The following is a 13,069-nucleotide window of genomic DNA, read 5'->3' as shown; positions in this document are numbered from 1 at the left end:
GCAACCCTAAAATGCACGAGGAAGAACAAAAGACCCAGAATAGCAAAAGCAGTCCTGAGCAAAAAGAGCAATGGTAGATGAGGCATCGTGATAGCTGACTTCAAATTAGACTATAGAACTATAGTAACAAAGTAAAAACAGACTTGGAGACCAATGGAACATAATAAAAGACACACAGACAAACCCACACAGCTACAGTTACCTGATTCACGACAAAGGTGTCAAAGGCATGCATTGAAGAAAAGGTAGCCTCTTTCACAAATGGTGCTGGAAAACCGATTATCCATATGTAAAAGAATGAAACTCAATCCCTATGTTTCACCCTGTACAAAACTCAGTGTAAAATGGATCAAAGGTCTAAGCATAAGACCAGAAACTTTGCAACTGTTTGAAGTAAGAATGGGTGAAATGCGAAATGCTTCATAGGCAAAGACTTCCTGAAATGGAAGGAGCTTTATATCTCAAGAAATGAGAGCAAAAAAAAAAAAAATTAAATAAATGGTATGGCATCAATTGAAAAGCATCTGCACAGCAAAGGAAACAATTAACAGAGTGAAGAGACAACCTACAGAAGGGGAGAAAATCTTTGCCAGGTACTCGTCCAACAGAGGATTAATATTCAAAATTTATACAGAACTCAAAAAAGTCAACACTAAAAACCAAATAACCCAATCAATAAGTGGACAAATGAACACACACTTATCAAAAAAAGTAAAAATGGCCAGCATTTGCTCAACGTCTTTAGCTCTAAGAGGAACGCAAATCAAAACTACCCTGAAATTCCATCTCACTCTGGTTAGAACGACAATCATCAAGAATACAAATAACAACAAATGTTGGCATGGACGCTGGGAAGGAACTCCTATACGTTTTTGTTGGGACTGTAAATTCGTACAGCCACAGTGGAAATCAGTATGGAGGTCCTTAAAAAGCTAGAAATAGAACTACCATATGATCCAGCCATTCCACCCCTTGGTGTATATCCAAAAGAATTAAACTCAGCTTACTGTAGTAATACATGCATACCCATGTTTATCACAGCACTACTCATGACAGCCTAGTATGGAATCAGCCTGAGTGTCCATCAGTAGATGAATGGATAAAGAAAAATGTGGCATGTAAGCACAACAGTTTTATTTGGCCATAAAGAAGAATGAAATTGCCACTTGTGGGAGCATGGATGGAACTGGAGACCATAATTTTGAGTAAAGTCAGTCAGACACGGATGTATGCGGTCTCTCCTATGTGGAACCTGGAGAGAAAAAAGTCAGGAAGAAAAACAGAGTCTATGAAAGTAGAAGGGACACAACCCCATCAAAGGAGGGGGCAGAGGATTAGCAAGGATGGTGGAATGTGATGGACATCATTATCCAAAGTACATGTATGAAGACACAAATTGGTGTCAACATACTTTATATACAACCAGAGATATGCTGTATAAGTGTAATAAGAATTATAATGCATTCCATTGTCATTTATTTTTTAAAAAATCAATAAAAAAAAAGAAAGTAGAAGGGAGACCATTAGGGTAGAGGAAGGGATTCAGGGTGAGGTTGAAAGAGGGGGTTGGGCAGGTGTTAGGAGTGAAATCCGCCAAGTATATGTGTATATAGATTTGCCACAATGAAAGCCACTATTCTGTATAAATTATATATACCAATAAAAATAATTTTAATAACATCCTGTTCATTTTGTATCTTTCTAGTTGTAAAAGTTTAAATTCAATCTATAATATCTTACATAAGGGAAATGTAAAAAAAGCAAGAGCTTGATTTATTTCATTTCCTTGAATTATTTTTTACTTTCAGTTTTAAAGCTCAGTTTTCCTTTTTGCATAATGAAATATATTCATCAATATATAAATGATGTCTCATATCTTAATTTACCATTGAGTCCAGACACATACATGGCAAAGGAATGTGTTTTGAAAAAAAGAACAGGAGATAGTCACCTTATCCAATATTTCTTAAGATTTTAAACATATAAATCTTGTGAGATTTATATCTCACATAAATTTCAAACTTATAAATCTTCCTAGTAAAATGGTAGGCGGGAAACAGTTGTATTTTGACCAGGTGGTGTGATCTTTTTTGTGATGCTGGGGATTAAACCAAGGGCTTTGTGCATGCAAGACAAGCACCCTACCAACTGAGCTATATCCCCAGCCCCAGGGTGGTATGATCTTAACGTTGCACTTTATCACAAAGGATTAAACCCAGCCACCAGAGCTCAGGTGCCTGTGCCCTTCTCAAAGGACAAAGAAGACAAAAACACACTGAGTTTGGCCCATGGTGCTCTCAGCCTGTTGGAGAGTCCTGATGTGGGCAGGTGCCTTGGATTGTGTGACAGGAGGGAGCACACTGGGATAATCACATCTACCCAACCCCAACTCTGCAAGTCTTGGTGGGTGGCATGCTGGTCTGTAGACTACAGCTATAGGGTAAAATTTAAAAAAAAAATTATAAATCTTATCCAGTTAGGCTTATTAAGAATTTCATTTACTGGGATGATAACAATATGAGAAAAATCATGCCCTAGATTTGGAATAACATTGAGCATTCTCTGAAAGACACTGCCCTGCATTTGGAGATGGATACCTTGTTCATCATGCGACATGGGGTCTTGAGTTAGCTGAGAGCAAAATAATCAACAAATTCATTCCACGTCGAATCTCTTTTGCCGGGCTAAGGGTATTCTCCTGTAATCCCAGCAGTGTAGGAGGCTAAGGTAGGAGGATCACAGGTTTGAGGTCAGCCTCAGCAATTTAGCCAGACTTTCGGTGATCCTGTCACAAAATAAAATATAAAAAGGGTTGGGGATGTAGCTCAGTGGTAGAGTGCCCCTGTGTTCAATCCCCAGTACCAAAAATAAATAAATAATTATATATATATCTTTTTGTTCAATTATTTTTTTATGGTATACTAACTTAATAATCCAGTTGTAGTGGTGATTTGGCCAGACTGATTTTAGTGAAATATATCTTAGATGAGAACATCTCATCTCACCTCTGCCAAAGTGTGATTTAGAACAATCAGATGCATCATCTTTGCAGCCTGATTATTTGTTCTCCTTTTTCACAGTGCTGAGATAGAACCCAGGGACTCCCACAGGCTAGTGTGATTTCTAACCCTTCACCTGCGGATTGAGGATCTTAATGTAATTTCTGTGTCCACCTGACTTTGGCATTTATATGCAGTGGGTTTTGATCTCTTACTTTATCTGAGCCCTTGCTCCATATTGTCTGCCTCTACTCTATAGACCTCTTAACTCTACAATTTATGTAGGTGATGGCTAAGAGCTGGGATCTGATTAATTTCTGATTGCCTAACTTAACACCCAAGAAAGTTGTCCGCAACAAAATGGGATCACTTAGGTAAAACCCTGACCAAGTAGAGCCAGGAAGCCAAGAAGAAGGAGCCTGTATGCACATATTCCTATGGCAAGAACTCTCACCAGAAATTCCTGTAAACTGCAGTATTGCAGAAAAACCTCTTGCACAAGGATGCTTGCCTGACAATGGCTGCCTCTGCCCATGAGCTAACACCAGCTCCAGCAATAAAGTCCCCATAACCAATGGTCTTTGGTTCAAAGCAGCTTAAATGGACTACTCCATTTCTTTTAAATCCTTCCTCTCTTCCCATCTTCTTTGGATGCACCCTGGCTCCACCACAGTGTGCATGTCTCAGATTTCAGTCCCTTTCAATTCCCAAATAAACCCTTAGCTCCGAGATTCGGTATCTCTGTTGCTTATTTCAAGTTAGCACACCTGTGTAACCTTGAGATCCTCTCTACTTGTCCTGAGGAGTAAAGGACACCATTGGCACCATGCCCCATGGATTGAAAGCACTCTGTAAATCTTGGTTGTTCCTCTGTCCTACTTACTTCATGCACCACTTCCTCCCCAAAGAACTGAGCATCCTGGGTTGAGACATCTGAATTCAGACCACCTTGCTGCCATTGAACCAGAGAGTTTAAATCCTTCAAGGCCCAGCTGTTCGACTGCATGCATTTAACAGGTCTCTTAAGCAATGAGAACTCTGGCATGATCTCAGGGTACAGTCAGAAAAGTGTGCCATGGATACTACATGATTTCCTGGGGGCCCCACCATGACTCCGTAGCAGAGTTGGGAAGGAAACTCGGCTCCCCCTGTCCACTGGTCACCATAAACCTGGTAGATTTAATTTTTTCCATGTCATCATTAATCTTTCTCAATTCTGCCCCAAGTTTCACTTTTGATTCACGTTCTCCCTCTTGCATCTACACCCTCTTCTCTTTTCTCTGCTTTTCTCCTTTTTGGATGGTGGTTTCCTCCTATAATAGGCCCCCATTTCCTTTATCCTAAACCCCACTCTTGAAAAATAAAAGTCCATTCCACTTCTTATTAGCGGGGCCACACTCATCATTTGGATTGCACTTCTCTGCATCCTTATTACAATTCCTTAAAAATGAGGAAGCCGTTGCATCTTTGAAGCTCTGTAAATAAAAACTGATCCTCAGCAGGAGCTCCTTCCAGGCATATTCCTGGCTCTCAGGGGCACCTGACATCAGAAAAGTCTCTCTGGGTCTTGATTCCTGAGAGTGCTGGCCAAATTCAGCCCCTCTGACATGAATCTGTCCTGTGCTTCCTTTGGGACTGGGGCTACTTTTCCCACAGTGCTGTTCGTATGTCTGTGTTATTTCTGGATGCGGGTCTTCAGTGACCTTCCAGAATGGAATTTATGTGCCTCCACATCTGAACTTCAAAGCTTTGGACTGGCGATCCCCTCTTGCTGTTTTCCATGAATACCCCTCATCTCCTGCTCACAGTTGTTGCCCCAGACATGGGGGGTAATTTGTCCACAGGGGGTGTGACTCATCCATGTCAGAGACAGCTTTAAAGAGGACAGGCCTGAGGGTGACCCCCCACCAATGCCGCTAAGCAGCTGAGTAAACTCCCTGTAGCTGTACCTACTGTTTATACTTGGGAAAGATGACAATAGAGTTTCCTTCTAACTCTAAGCAGCCAGGGAAGCAGGAAAGATGGTCTGTTTCCCATTTTAGAAATCTAAGATTTTTACCAAAAATGTTTGCTAAACTAGAAACGAATTTCATTCCTTTGTCACGGGGTTGTCTTTGGTGATCTCAAAAGGCAGTGTGTCATTATGGAAAATTTTTTTTCAGCCAAAACTAAGTCTCTCGCCTTGTTCTTGTACCGGGTTCTCTCACTGTTAGTGTGTGACCTGGTCACATGATTGTCACTGAGACTCCAGAGTCTTGATTTCCCCAGTTGTAAAATCAGATAATGATACTGCTCTATCTAGCTTTTAGGATTCTTAGGAGGACTGATTAAAAACAAGTAAACGAAAGCACTTTGTACTTATTTAACTGTACACTGTTAGTACTGTGATGCCCGTCTTTGCTTAGGGTGAGCGTCTCTCATCCAAAATGCTTGGGGCCAGTATTTTGGATTTAGGGATACTTTTACCTACACAATGAGATTTCTTGGGGATGGTTCCCAAGTTGAAACACAAAGTGTATTTTTTAATTTCATAAAAACCTTTTACTCATAGCCTGAAGGTATTTGCAGGCCTTCAACAATACAACAAGTGCCTAAATTCTATACAGAATTTTTGATGCACCTGTGTTTTGATGGTCAGGTGTGGAAATTTTCCATATGTGGTGCATGTAATGGATTGAAAAGTCTCAGATATTGGAGCATCTTGGAGTTTGTAATTTTGAGGTTAGGGATGTGTCAACCTGTTCTCAATTATAGTGAGATATTTCAGTAAACTGTTTCAGGCACCAGAGGATTTGAATCATTCCACGGACCAAATATCCCTCCCTGTGGTGGGAGAGAGACCTCGGGAGGTGAACTCAAATTGAGGTTATCCCTGAAACACTCAAAAGATGACTGCCCCCAAATCTGACCTCCCAGGACAAATAGGGGAGAAGAAAGAAACTGCACACCATCTTCACAAAGCCCCTGGAGTTATGTTAGTTGAAAACTGAAAAATATAACACTATTCTACATGGTGGTGTACATCTGTAGTCTGGGCTATCAGAAGACTGAGATGGGAGGATCACTTAAGCCAGGAGTTCAGGGCCAGCTCCGGCAACTGTCTCCTTTAAAAAACAAAAATCATAATAAAAAAGATTAAAATTCCCTTTGGCACCCATTGGAAGGAAAGGACTCAAAGAAACCCAGCTGTGAGTTGTGCTAGCATGAGTTTAAATGCCACTGAACATATACCCAAGTCACACTGTCCATCTGCAGAAAGACTCAGTGCTCACCCTGCAACATTCTAGGGGCTTAACTAAAAGAGAAGGACAGATGACCACCCAGAAATGGGATTTCACAGGCAATAACAATCACGTGATGATTTTCAGGTCATAATTTTTTAAAAAATATAAGCAAGTCACAACTTTGTAAATGTTCACACGGCTCCTGATTTTAACCTCATCTTAATCCAGTTGCTCCCTGCTACCTACTTTCTTTCTGAAGAGTATATTCGACATAAAGGAAGTTATTAACTAATAAATAGCTTCATCAATAGATTAAACAATGCAATAATAGACTAAATGAATATTGAAACAAATGAGATGATATCGATTTATAATTTACCCTAATTCCAGAAAAGATCTGAACATGTCGGCAGCTGGAAGGCTTTTGGTGAAGTTGAGTGGCTTCCTCTGTTCAGATGACTCCTGATGTCCCCACAGAGCCTTATCCCATGTTCATGCTTCTCATAATTGTACCATGCCCATATCCTACATGGTGTCACACCAATGACTTTGACATTTTATTTTTATTCCAACACTATGACAGGACAGAGTGAGCTACACAGCACAGCTCTCCAGTCACGGTGCCATTTTGTCTTTCTTTCAGAGACTCTGACCTATTTTTGTTGGACACCCGTGTCGTGTGGGCCTCCGAAGAAGGCTGGCTGGAATTTGACATCACAGCCACCAGCAATCTGTGGCTGGTGACACCACAGCATAACATGGGGCTTCAGCTGAGCGTGGTGACTCGAGATGGTGAGCTGTGATTGTCCTACTCCCCAAATCTGGCCCACACTCGTCATTCCTCTCTTGTCCAGCAGATATGGTGGAACCCTGGTTTCTAGTCCAGTTCTTGGCTCCAGCATCCTCATTTACTGTTCCCTCATGGCTGCTATGAAATACCCAAAGCTTCCCCTGCCATGTAGTAAGAGCTTGGAGACAGGCTCAGGCCATGTTCCCCAGGGTTCAAGATACAGGATGGGATCAGCTTTCACAGGGAGAAGCACATGGGGGGACGTTGAGACAAAGAAAGGCAGGACCTGTCATTGAAATAAATGCTAGCTGTTGAGTGGGCTTGGGGGACCCTGCAGGTACCCTCTCCTCCTGCTGCAGCCAAGCTTAGGAGCCCTGCTGCTGATCCAGCCCGTGCAGTAGCCTCACTAATTGGAAAAGAAATCAGATCAGAAAGAAAGAGTGAGCTCGTTGAATGATGAGCAGAAACAGGAGAGCCAAGCATCCACTTCACTCTGTGTTTGATTGTCATCTTTTTTGAAGGAGCATCTTGATTCTGCCCAGCCACAGTGAGCCCTCTGAGGTTGGAGAATGCACATTCTTTATTCTTAGCATTCAGGAGGCGGGGAAGGGTCCCTTAGTTATGTAGCTGCGAAGCTATGGTTCCAGGACATGAAGAGTGGCGTGCTTTGGTTTGCATTAAAGGACTCCACATCAACCCCCGGGCTGCCGGCCTGGTGGGCAGAGATGGCCCTTACGACAAGCAGCCCTTCATGGTGGCCTTCTTCAAAGTGAGCGAGGTCCACGTGCGCACCATCAGGTCAGCCTCCGGGCGGCGCCGACAGCAGAGCCGGAATCGTTCCACCCAGTCCCAGGACGTGTCCCGGGTCTCCAGCGCTTCAGGTAGGTGTGACTGAGGGATGTGCTTCGGCCTTCATGACAACATGTCTGTGACACCTGCTCAGATGTTGAACAGCTTCTGCTTGGAAGACAGAGTGACCTGTGGGTGACCTATGGATGAGGGTAAATTGGAATATCTAAGTGGGTTCCCGGGCACTCAGTGCAGATCACTCACTTGTTACCCAGAGACTCGGGCTACAGGCATGGTGCCTGTTTATCCAGGAAAGCCTCTTGTGGTTTGGTTAGACTTCTCCAGCCCTATTTTTGATTCCCATCAAAAATCATGGAAGCACCTCCATTTTTATTTCAAGTTGCATCACACCTGGGAGCTGCAAGGGACAGGTTGAATATCCCTTATCTAAAATGCTTGGGACCAGAAGTGGTTCAGATTTTTTTTTCCAAATTTTGGAATATTTGTGCATACATAATGAGATATCCAAGTGGAGGGGACCCAAGTCTACATACAGAATTCAGTTTTGTTTCATGTATACCTTATCAAGTAGCCTGAAGGTAATTTCATACAATATTTTTTTAGGATCGTGCATGTTTTGACTGCAACTTGTCATAAGAGGTCAGAGGTGGAATTTTCCACTTGTGTCATCATGTTGGTGCTCAAAACTTTTCAAGTTTGGGAGCTTTTCAGATTAGGGATGCTCAGCTTTTACAAAGAAACTTCTTTTGTTGTTGTTCACTTGTGTCCTATGGACTTGCTCTTGGCTGGACGTGATGGGAAGTCAGCTCTTAGAGCCTTCTTACAGTGGATTTTATCAGCTCACTCCACCGGGAAGTACAGGGGATCTAGTTTAAGGCATGGCTGGTTCTATGGGGCTCTGATGATCTTGGCAATCAATCAATCTCTCAATCAGTCTATCTTGTTTTCTATTTTCCTTTGCTAGTGACATTTTCAGAAACACTATATACATTGGCCAGGAAGGTGACACACACTTCCTGGATTTTATCCCCCTTAGCAACCTCTGTCTCAGACACCGAGTCCCTCTCTTGTGGTAGTTTCTGCAAAAAGCCATGTGCCCCTCCCGCTGGAACTAGGGTATAGTCAACCTCGTTCTGCGCAGAACTCGTGAAGTCCAAAGGGCAAGAGAGGGAAGAGCCCCACTGCCCGGGTGTCAGTTCTGTGGTCCGTAAGAAAGGTTGCTTCTGAGGCTTTGCCCTGTTTGGTGTGCCACGGAGCTCCACTTGTGGAGACTCGGAGGAAAGGGGGAGCAGAACTTCCTGGCTTTCAGCAGTGTCCAATCCCAACCCAGACATTTCTTGCTCGAGAGCCAGGTCTTGTAAGTTCTGGGTTTTCTTTGAAAGTTTAAATAGCCCCGGAATCAAGCATGAAGTTGAAAATTTGCAGAGGGATTTGGATTTGCAACCAGAGAACTGAACTTCCCTCATTGCTACCCTGTGACTTGGGACTAACTTAACTGCCTCTGCTTCAGTTTGCTCATGTGTGAAGGGGAGATGACGAATACCTTGTAGATTTGTCAGGATTAAATGGAACGTATTAGATCTGGTTTATCCTAGCACTCAACGATTAGCTACATCTGTTTGAAGGAAATAGGTACTTTGAGCATATGCTGGGATCTCTTTCAGCAAAACACTGCTGGAAGATAGATAGATATTTTCCAGGTGGCGGTTTACAAATGTCACTTAAAGTGCCCAGAAAGAGTTAATGCACTTTCCTAAAGTACCCAATTTTTCTTTGGAAAGAAGTGTCCCCTAAATTTTAGGCTGTGACCTAATAAGCCGACTCTTTTCCCAGTCGCTTGGATGTGGAACTTGAAGATCCACCACCCAGTGTGGTGTGACATTTTGTTTCTTGTCATCCTGGTGTTTCTTGGAAGCATCTCACAGCATGGGTGTTCCTGTGTTTACCACTGGAAACAGTCAGGGTTGGGGTTTTGCAAAAAGAAGAAAAAGAACTGCTGGCTTCCCACTCTCCTCTGTGCACTTCAGAGGCGGCCTGCTGGATGGAGTTAATAGTCCCTTTTGCTTCGGGGCATGGTGACGGAGTCTGCCATGGCAGGCTTCAAGTCATTCATGAACTGTGGTCACTTTGGTACCCGGGACCTCAGACATGGAGGCATCTTTTGAAATGCTGATTACTCTTTAAAATGAAAATTTCATTTGATTGATTCAATGCAACCCCCTAATACACACACCAATTTTTTTAAATTAAGAAAACATGTTGTCCCTGATTGGGTTTTAGCAATGTCACCCAATTATTATTTTTCAAGTCCCTTTCAATGTTTTTTTTCCCCGATTTGATGCATTGAAATTAAACATGGATATTAAAGTTGATCTAATTTATAATAAGTTGCAAGTGTCTCTGTTTTTTTCCTTGGTCTCCTCACTCCCAACCCCCCCCAAACTAGTACTTCCAAATTTGCTCTGCTACTTTCAGAAGTCCAGGGCAAGACAGTTTAGACCTCCTGGTGTGGTTTGGATGTGAGGTGTCCCCCCAAAAGCTCACGTGTGAGACAGTGCAAGAAGGTTCAGAGGAGAAATGATTGGATTGTGAGAGTTTTAACCCAATCAGTGAACTAGTCCCCTGATGGGGATTGACTGAGTGGTAACTGAAGTGGTGGGGTGTGGCTGGAGGTATACATTTGTATCTGGTGATTGGAGCCTCTCTGTCTGCTTCCTGATTGCCATGTGAGCCACATCCTCTGCCACACTCTTCCACCATGATGTCCAGCCTCATCTCCAGCCCTGAGGAATGGAGCTGGCCTTCTATGGATTAAGACCTCCAAAACCGTGAGCCCTCAAGTAAACTTTTCCTCCTCTACGGTTGTGCTGGTCAGGTTCTTTAGTCACATGTGTAAAAGCTCCGAGAAAACATTGCTGCAATAAAAGCTCCTCTCTCCTAAGACGCTCTTGAATGATCCAAGGAACCGCTCACGTTTGGTCCCCTGAAGTGCAATTTTATATGTTTGGCTCTTTATTCTATTATTGAAGTGAACGTGCAGAGGAAGAGATTGCACTGCGAGAAGGGTTTTCCAGAAAGGTGGCTTTGCACGTGGGGAAATGGGCGTCTGATCTTGTGCTCTCCCTCCAGGCTCCCCGGGGTAAGGTGGGGGGCAGAGGTGGCTGAACCTTTGTGAACCAAGTTGCTGAGATGGAGAAGTTGCTGACTCCCACAGGCTTTCTCCTTGTCAATTTTCTGGAAGGTTGAAAGAGGAGATTCCTTGGCCTGTGCTGCCCCCCTTCTTCCACAGTGTGCTCTCAGAGAATTGGTGCTTCTCCACCAAAGCAACCACTTGCAGAAGCCCACCAGGGATTGTCTCATGTCTGGAAAAAGAAGTGAACATCGCTCCCCAAATTGCCTGTCCTCAGGGTGAAACATGGCAAGGACATCAGTGGCTATTTTAGGAAGCAAGTTGTGTAGGCTTGGGGTGGCCAGATGCGTCTGCAACAAGGGAGTAGCCAAGAGCCCATCTGCTGCCTCCTGCCACCCATCAAACTACTCTAACATTTGTTCCTGGCTTTCAAGCTGGGCTTTGCAGGCACATGCACTGGACAGGGAGTTAGGGACGTCTCCCTGTGTGGTTTTCATGTGTCCTTGCCTCCTGCAGCCGTCTACTCCCCATGACTGATGGATGCTGGTCCGGTTGCGCTCCTCCAGAGGGCCTGGAGAGCTTCTGGACAGTACCATTTACTGTCCTTATGCATTTCACTAGTGCTGGACCCAGCTGCCCCGTGCTGCCCAGTGGAGACGCTAAGGACCCTGGCAATTCTTTTCCAGCCTCCAGTCCTTAGCAGCCTTCTGGGCTGTGACACCCCACCTTTGGGTTCTTGAACTCTGGGCTTGGTTCTCACTCTACTTGCTGCTGTTCTCCCTCTTCCATGGTCTCTCTCAGGGTTCAGCATTTTGTCTCCTGGGTGACTGTGTGATACTAGTTGGCCAATCCATCCCAAGAATCATGACAAATGGCCTTGAAGGATGATTCTGTTTGGTGGTTCTAGGTTCGTATCTAAGCTACTTTTCAGGATCTTTCCAAGGCTTCTCTGAGAAGGAGGAGGTAGTTAATGCTTTTTCAAATCAGCTTGTGAGGCTGAGGTTTTCTGCCATGTCAATCAAGTGGCTGCTGACACTGTGACTGGAATATGTCATTGTCTGGTCAGATGGTAGTTGAAGATGTTATCTGTCACTGTTTTTTTTTTTTTTAACAGTGTGTTCAACTGGAATCATCTCTTTTGTTCTTGATGTTTATGTTGTTACTGCCCAACTCTGCCAACTGTCGGAACCAGCAGCCTATCAAGACTCTATTTGGCTAGGTACAGTGGTGCACGCCTATAATCCCAGCAGCTCAGGAGGCTGAGGAAGGAGGATCACAAGTTCAAGGCCAGCCTCAGCAACTTAGTGAAGCCCTGAGCAACTTAGCAAGAACTTGTTTCAAAAGAAAGGGGAGGGGATTGTGCTGGAGATATGGCTTAGTGGTTAAGCACCCTCAAGTTCAAGCCCTGGTACAAAATAAATAAATCCTATGTGTCCCTTGGCTTGTCTGTCATTGCTCTGATGCTACGTGGGAGCATTTCTTAGCATCTTAAGTTCTCCCATTTCTTTCCTACCCACTGAAACTTGTATCTTTAAGATTTCCAGGGAGAACTGTGGCTTTGGTACAGTTGGGTATGCTGTTGACCTTCTAGTTGATAGTTCATCTCCTATTCCTTAAAATTCCCAGTTGGGAATGTTCAGTATGCTTCCAATGTGAGAAAGAGCCGGAAGTCATCTCTTGAAGAACTCTTCATGAACTTGATTATGACTATGCAATCTTTTGCTATAGATTTCAAGGATCTGTAGTAATCCACAGACAGGATCTCAGTCTTACAGTGTCCCTAGTACTTGGTCATTGGCTCCCATGGGTTAGGGATGCCAAAGCTGAGTGGGTCAGCCCACCATGGACACCCAGGGCTTGGGAAGAATAGACATGGTTTGAGACTGCAAATTATACCCTTTAGTTCATCAGAGGAGTTGGGAATTTTACTTTGTCATTTTGATCTTAAATTAAAAATTTAGAGCCTGAAGCTTGGCCTCCCAGAGTCCCGGTTAAGAAATAGAGTCTTGTTCATATCATTCTAAATGAGATCAAACTTAAGTTCTCCATGGATATGAATAAAGGACAGATGTGGAGTTGGTGATTCGAAAGGCAAAATCATTTCAAACCCCACGTT

General features: G+C 43.6%; 1 protein-coding gene across 1 annotated transcript in view; it reads left to right on the top strand.

The window, feature by feature from the left end:
- The window catches only part of BMP6 (bone morphogenetic protein 6), a 169,135-nt gene that overhangs the window by 142,985 nt on the left and 13,081 nt on the right, over positions 1 to 13,069 (top strand). The window contains exons 3-4 of the mRNA XM_081295328.1: positions 6,867 to 7,015; positions 7,697 to 7,894. Of these exons, the coding sequence (XP_081151454.1) occupies positions 6,867 to 7,015; positions 7,697 to 7,894 (347 nt within the window). The remainder of the gene's footprint in view (positions 1 to 6,866; positions 7,016 to 7,696; positions 7,895 to 13,069) is intronic.

The sequence above is a fragment of the Spermophilus citellus genome, assembly GCF_964194105.1.
Source record: "Spermophilus citellus genome assembly, chromosome: 5".
Lineage (NCBI taxonomy): Eukaryota > Metazoa > Chordata > Mammalia > Rodentia > Sciuridae > Spermophilus > Spermophilus citellus.
Note: the sequence above shows the minus strand (reverse complement) of the source record. Positions and strands in the feature narration are given on the sequence as shown.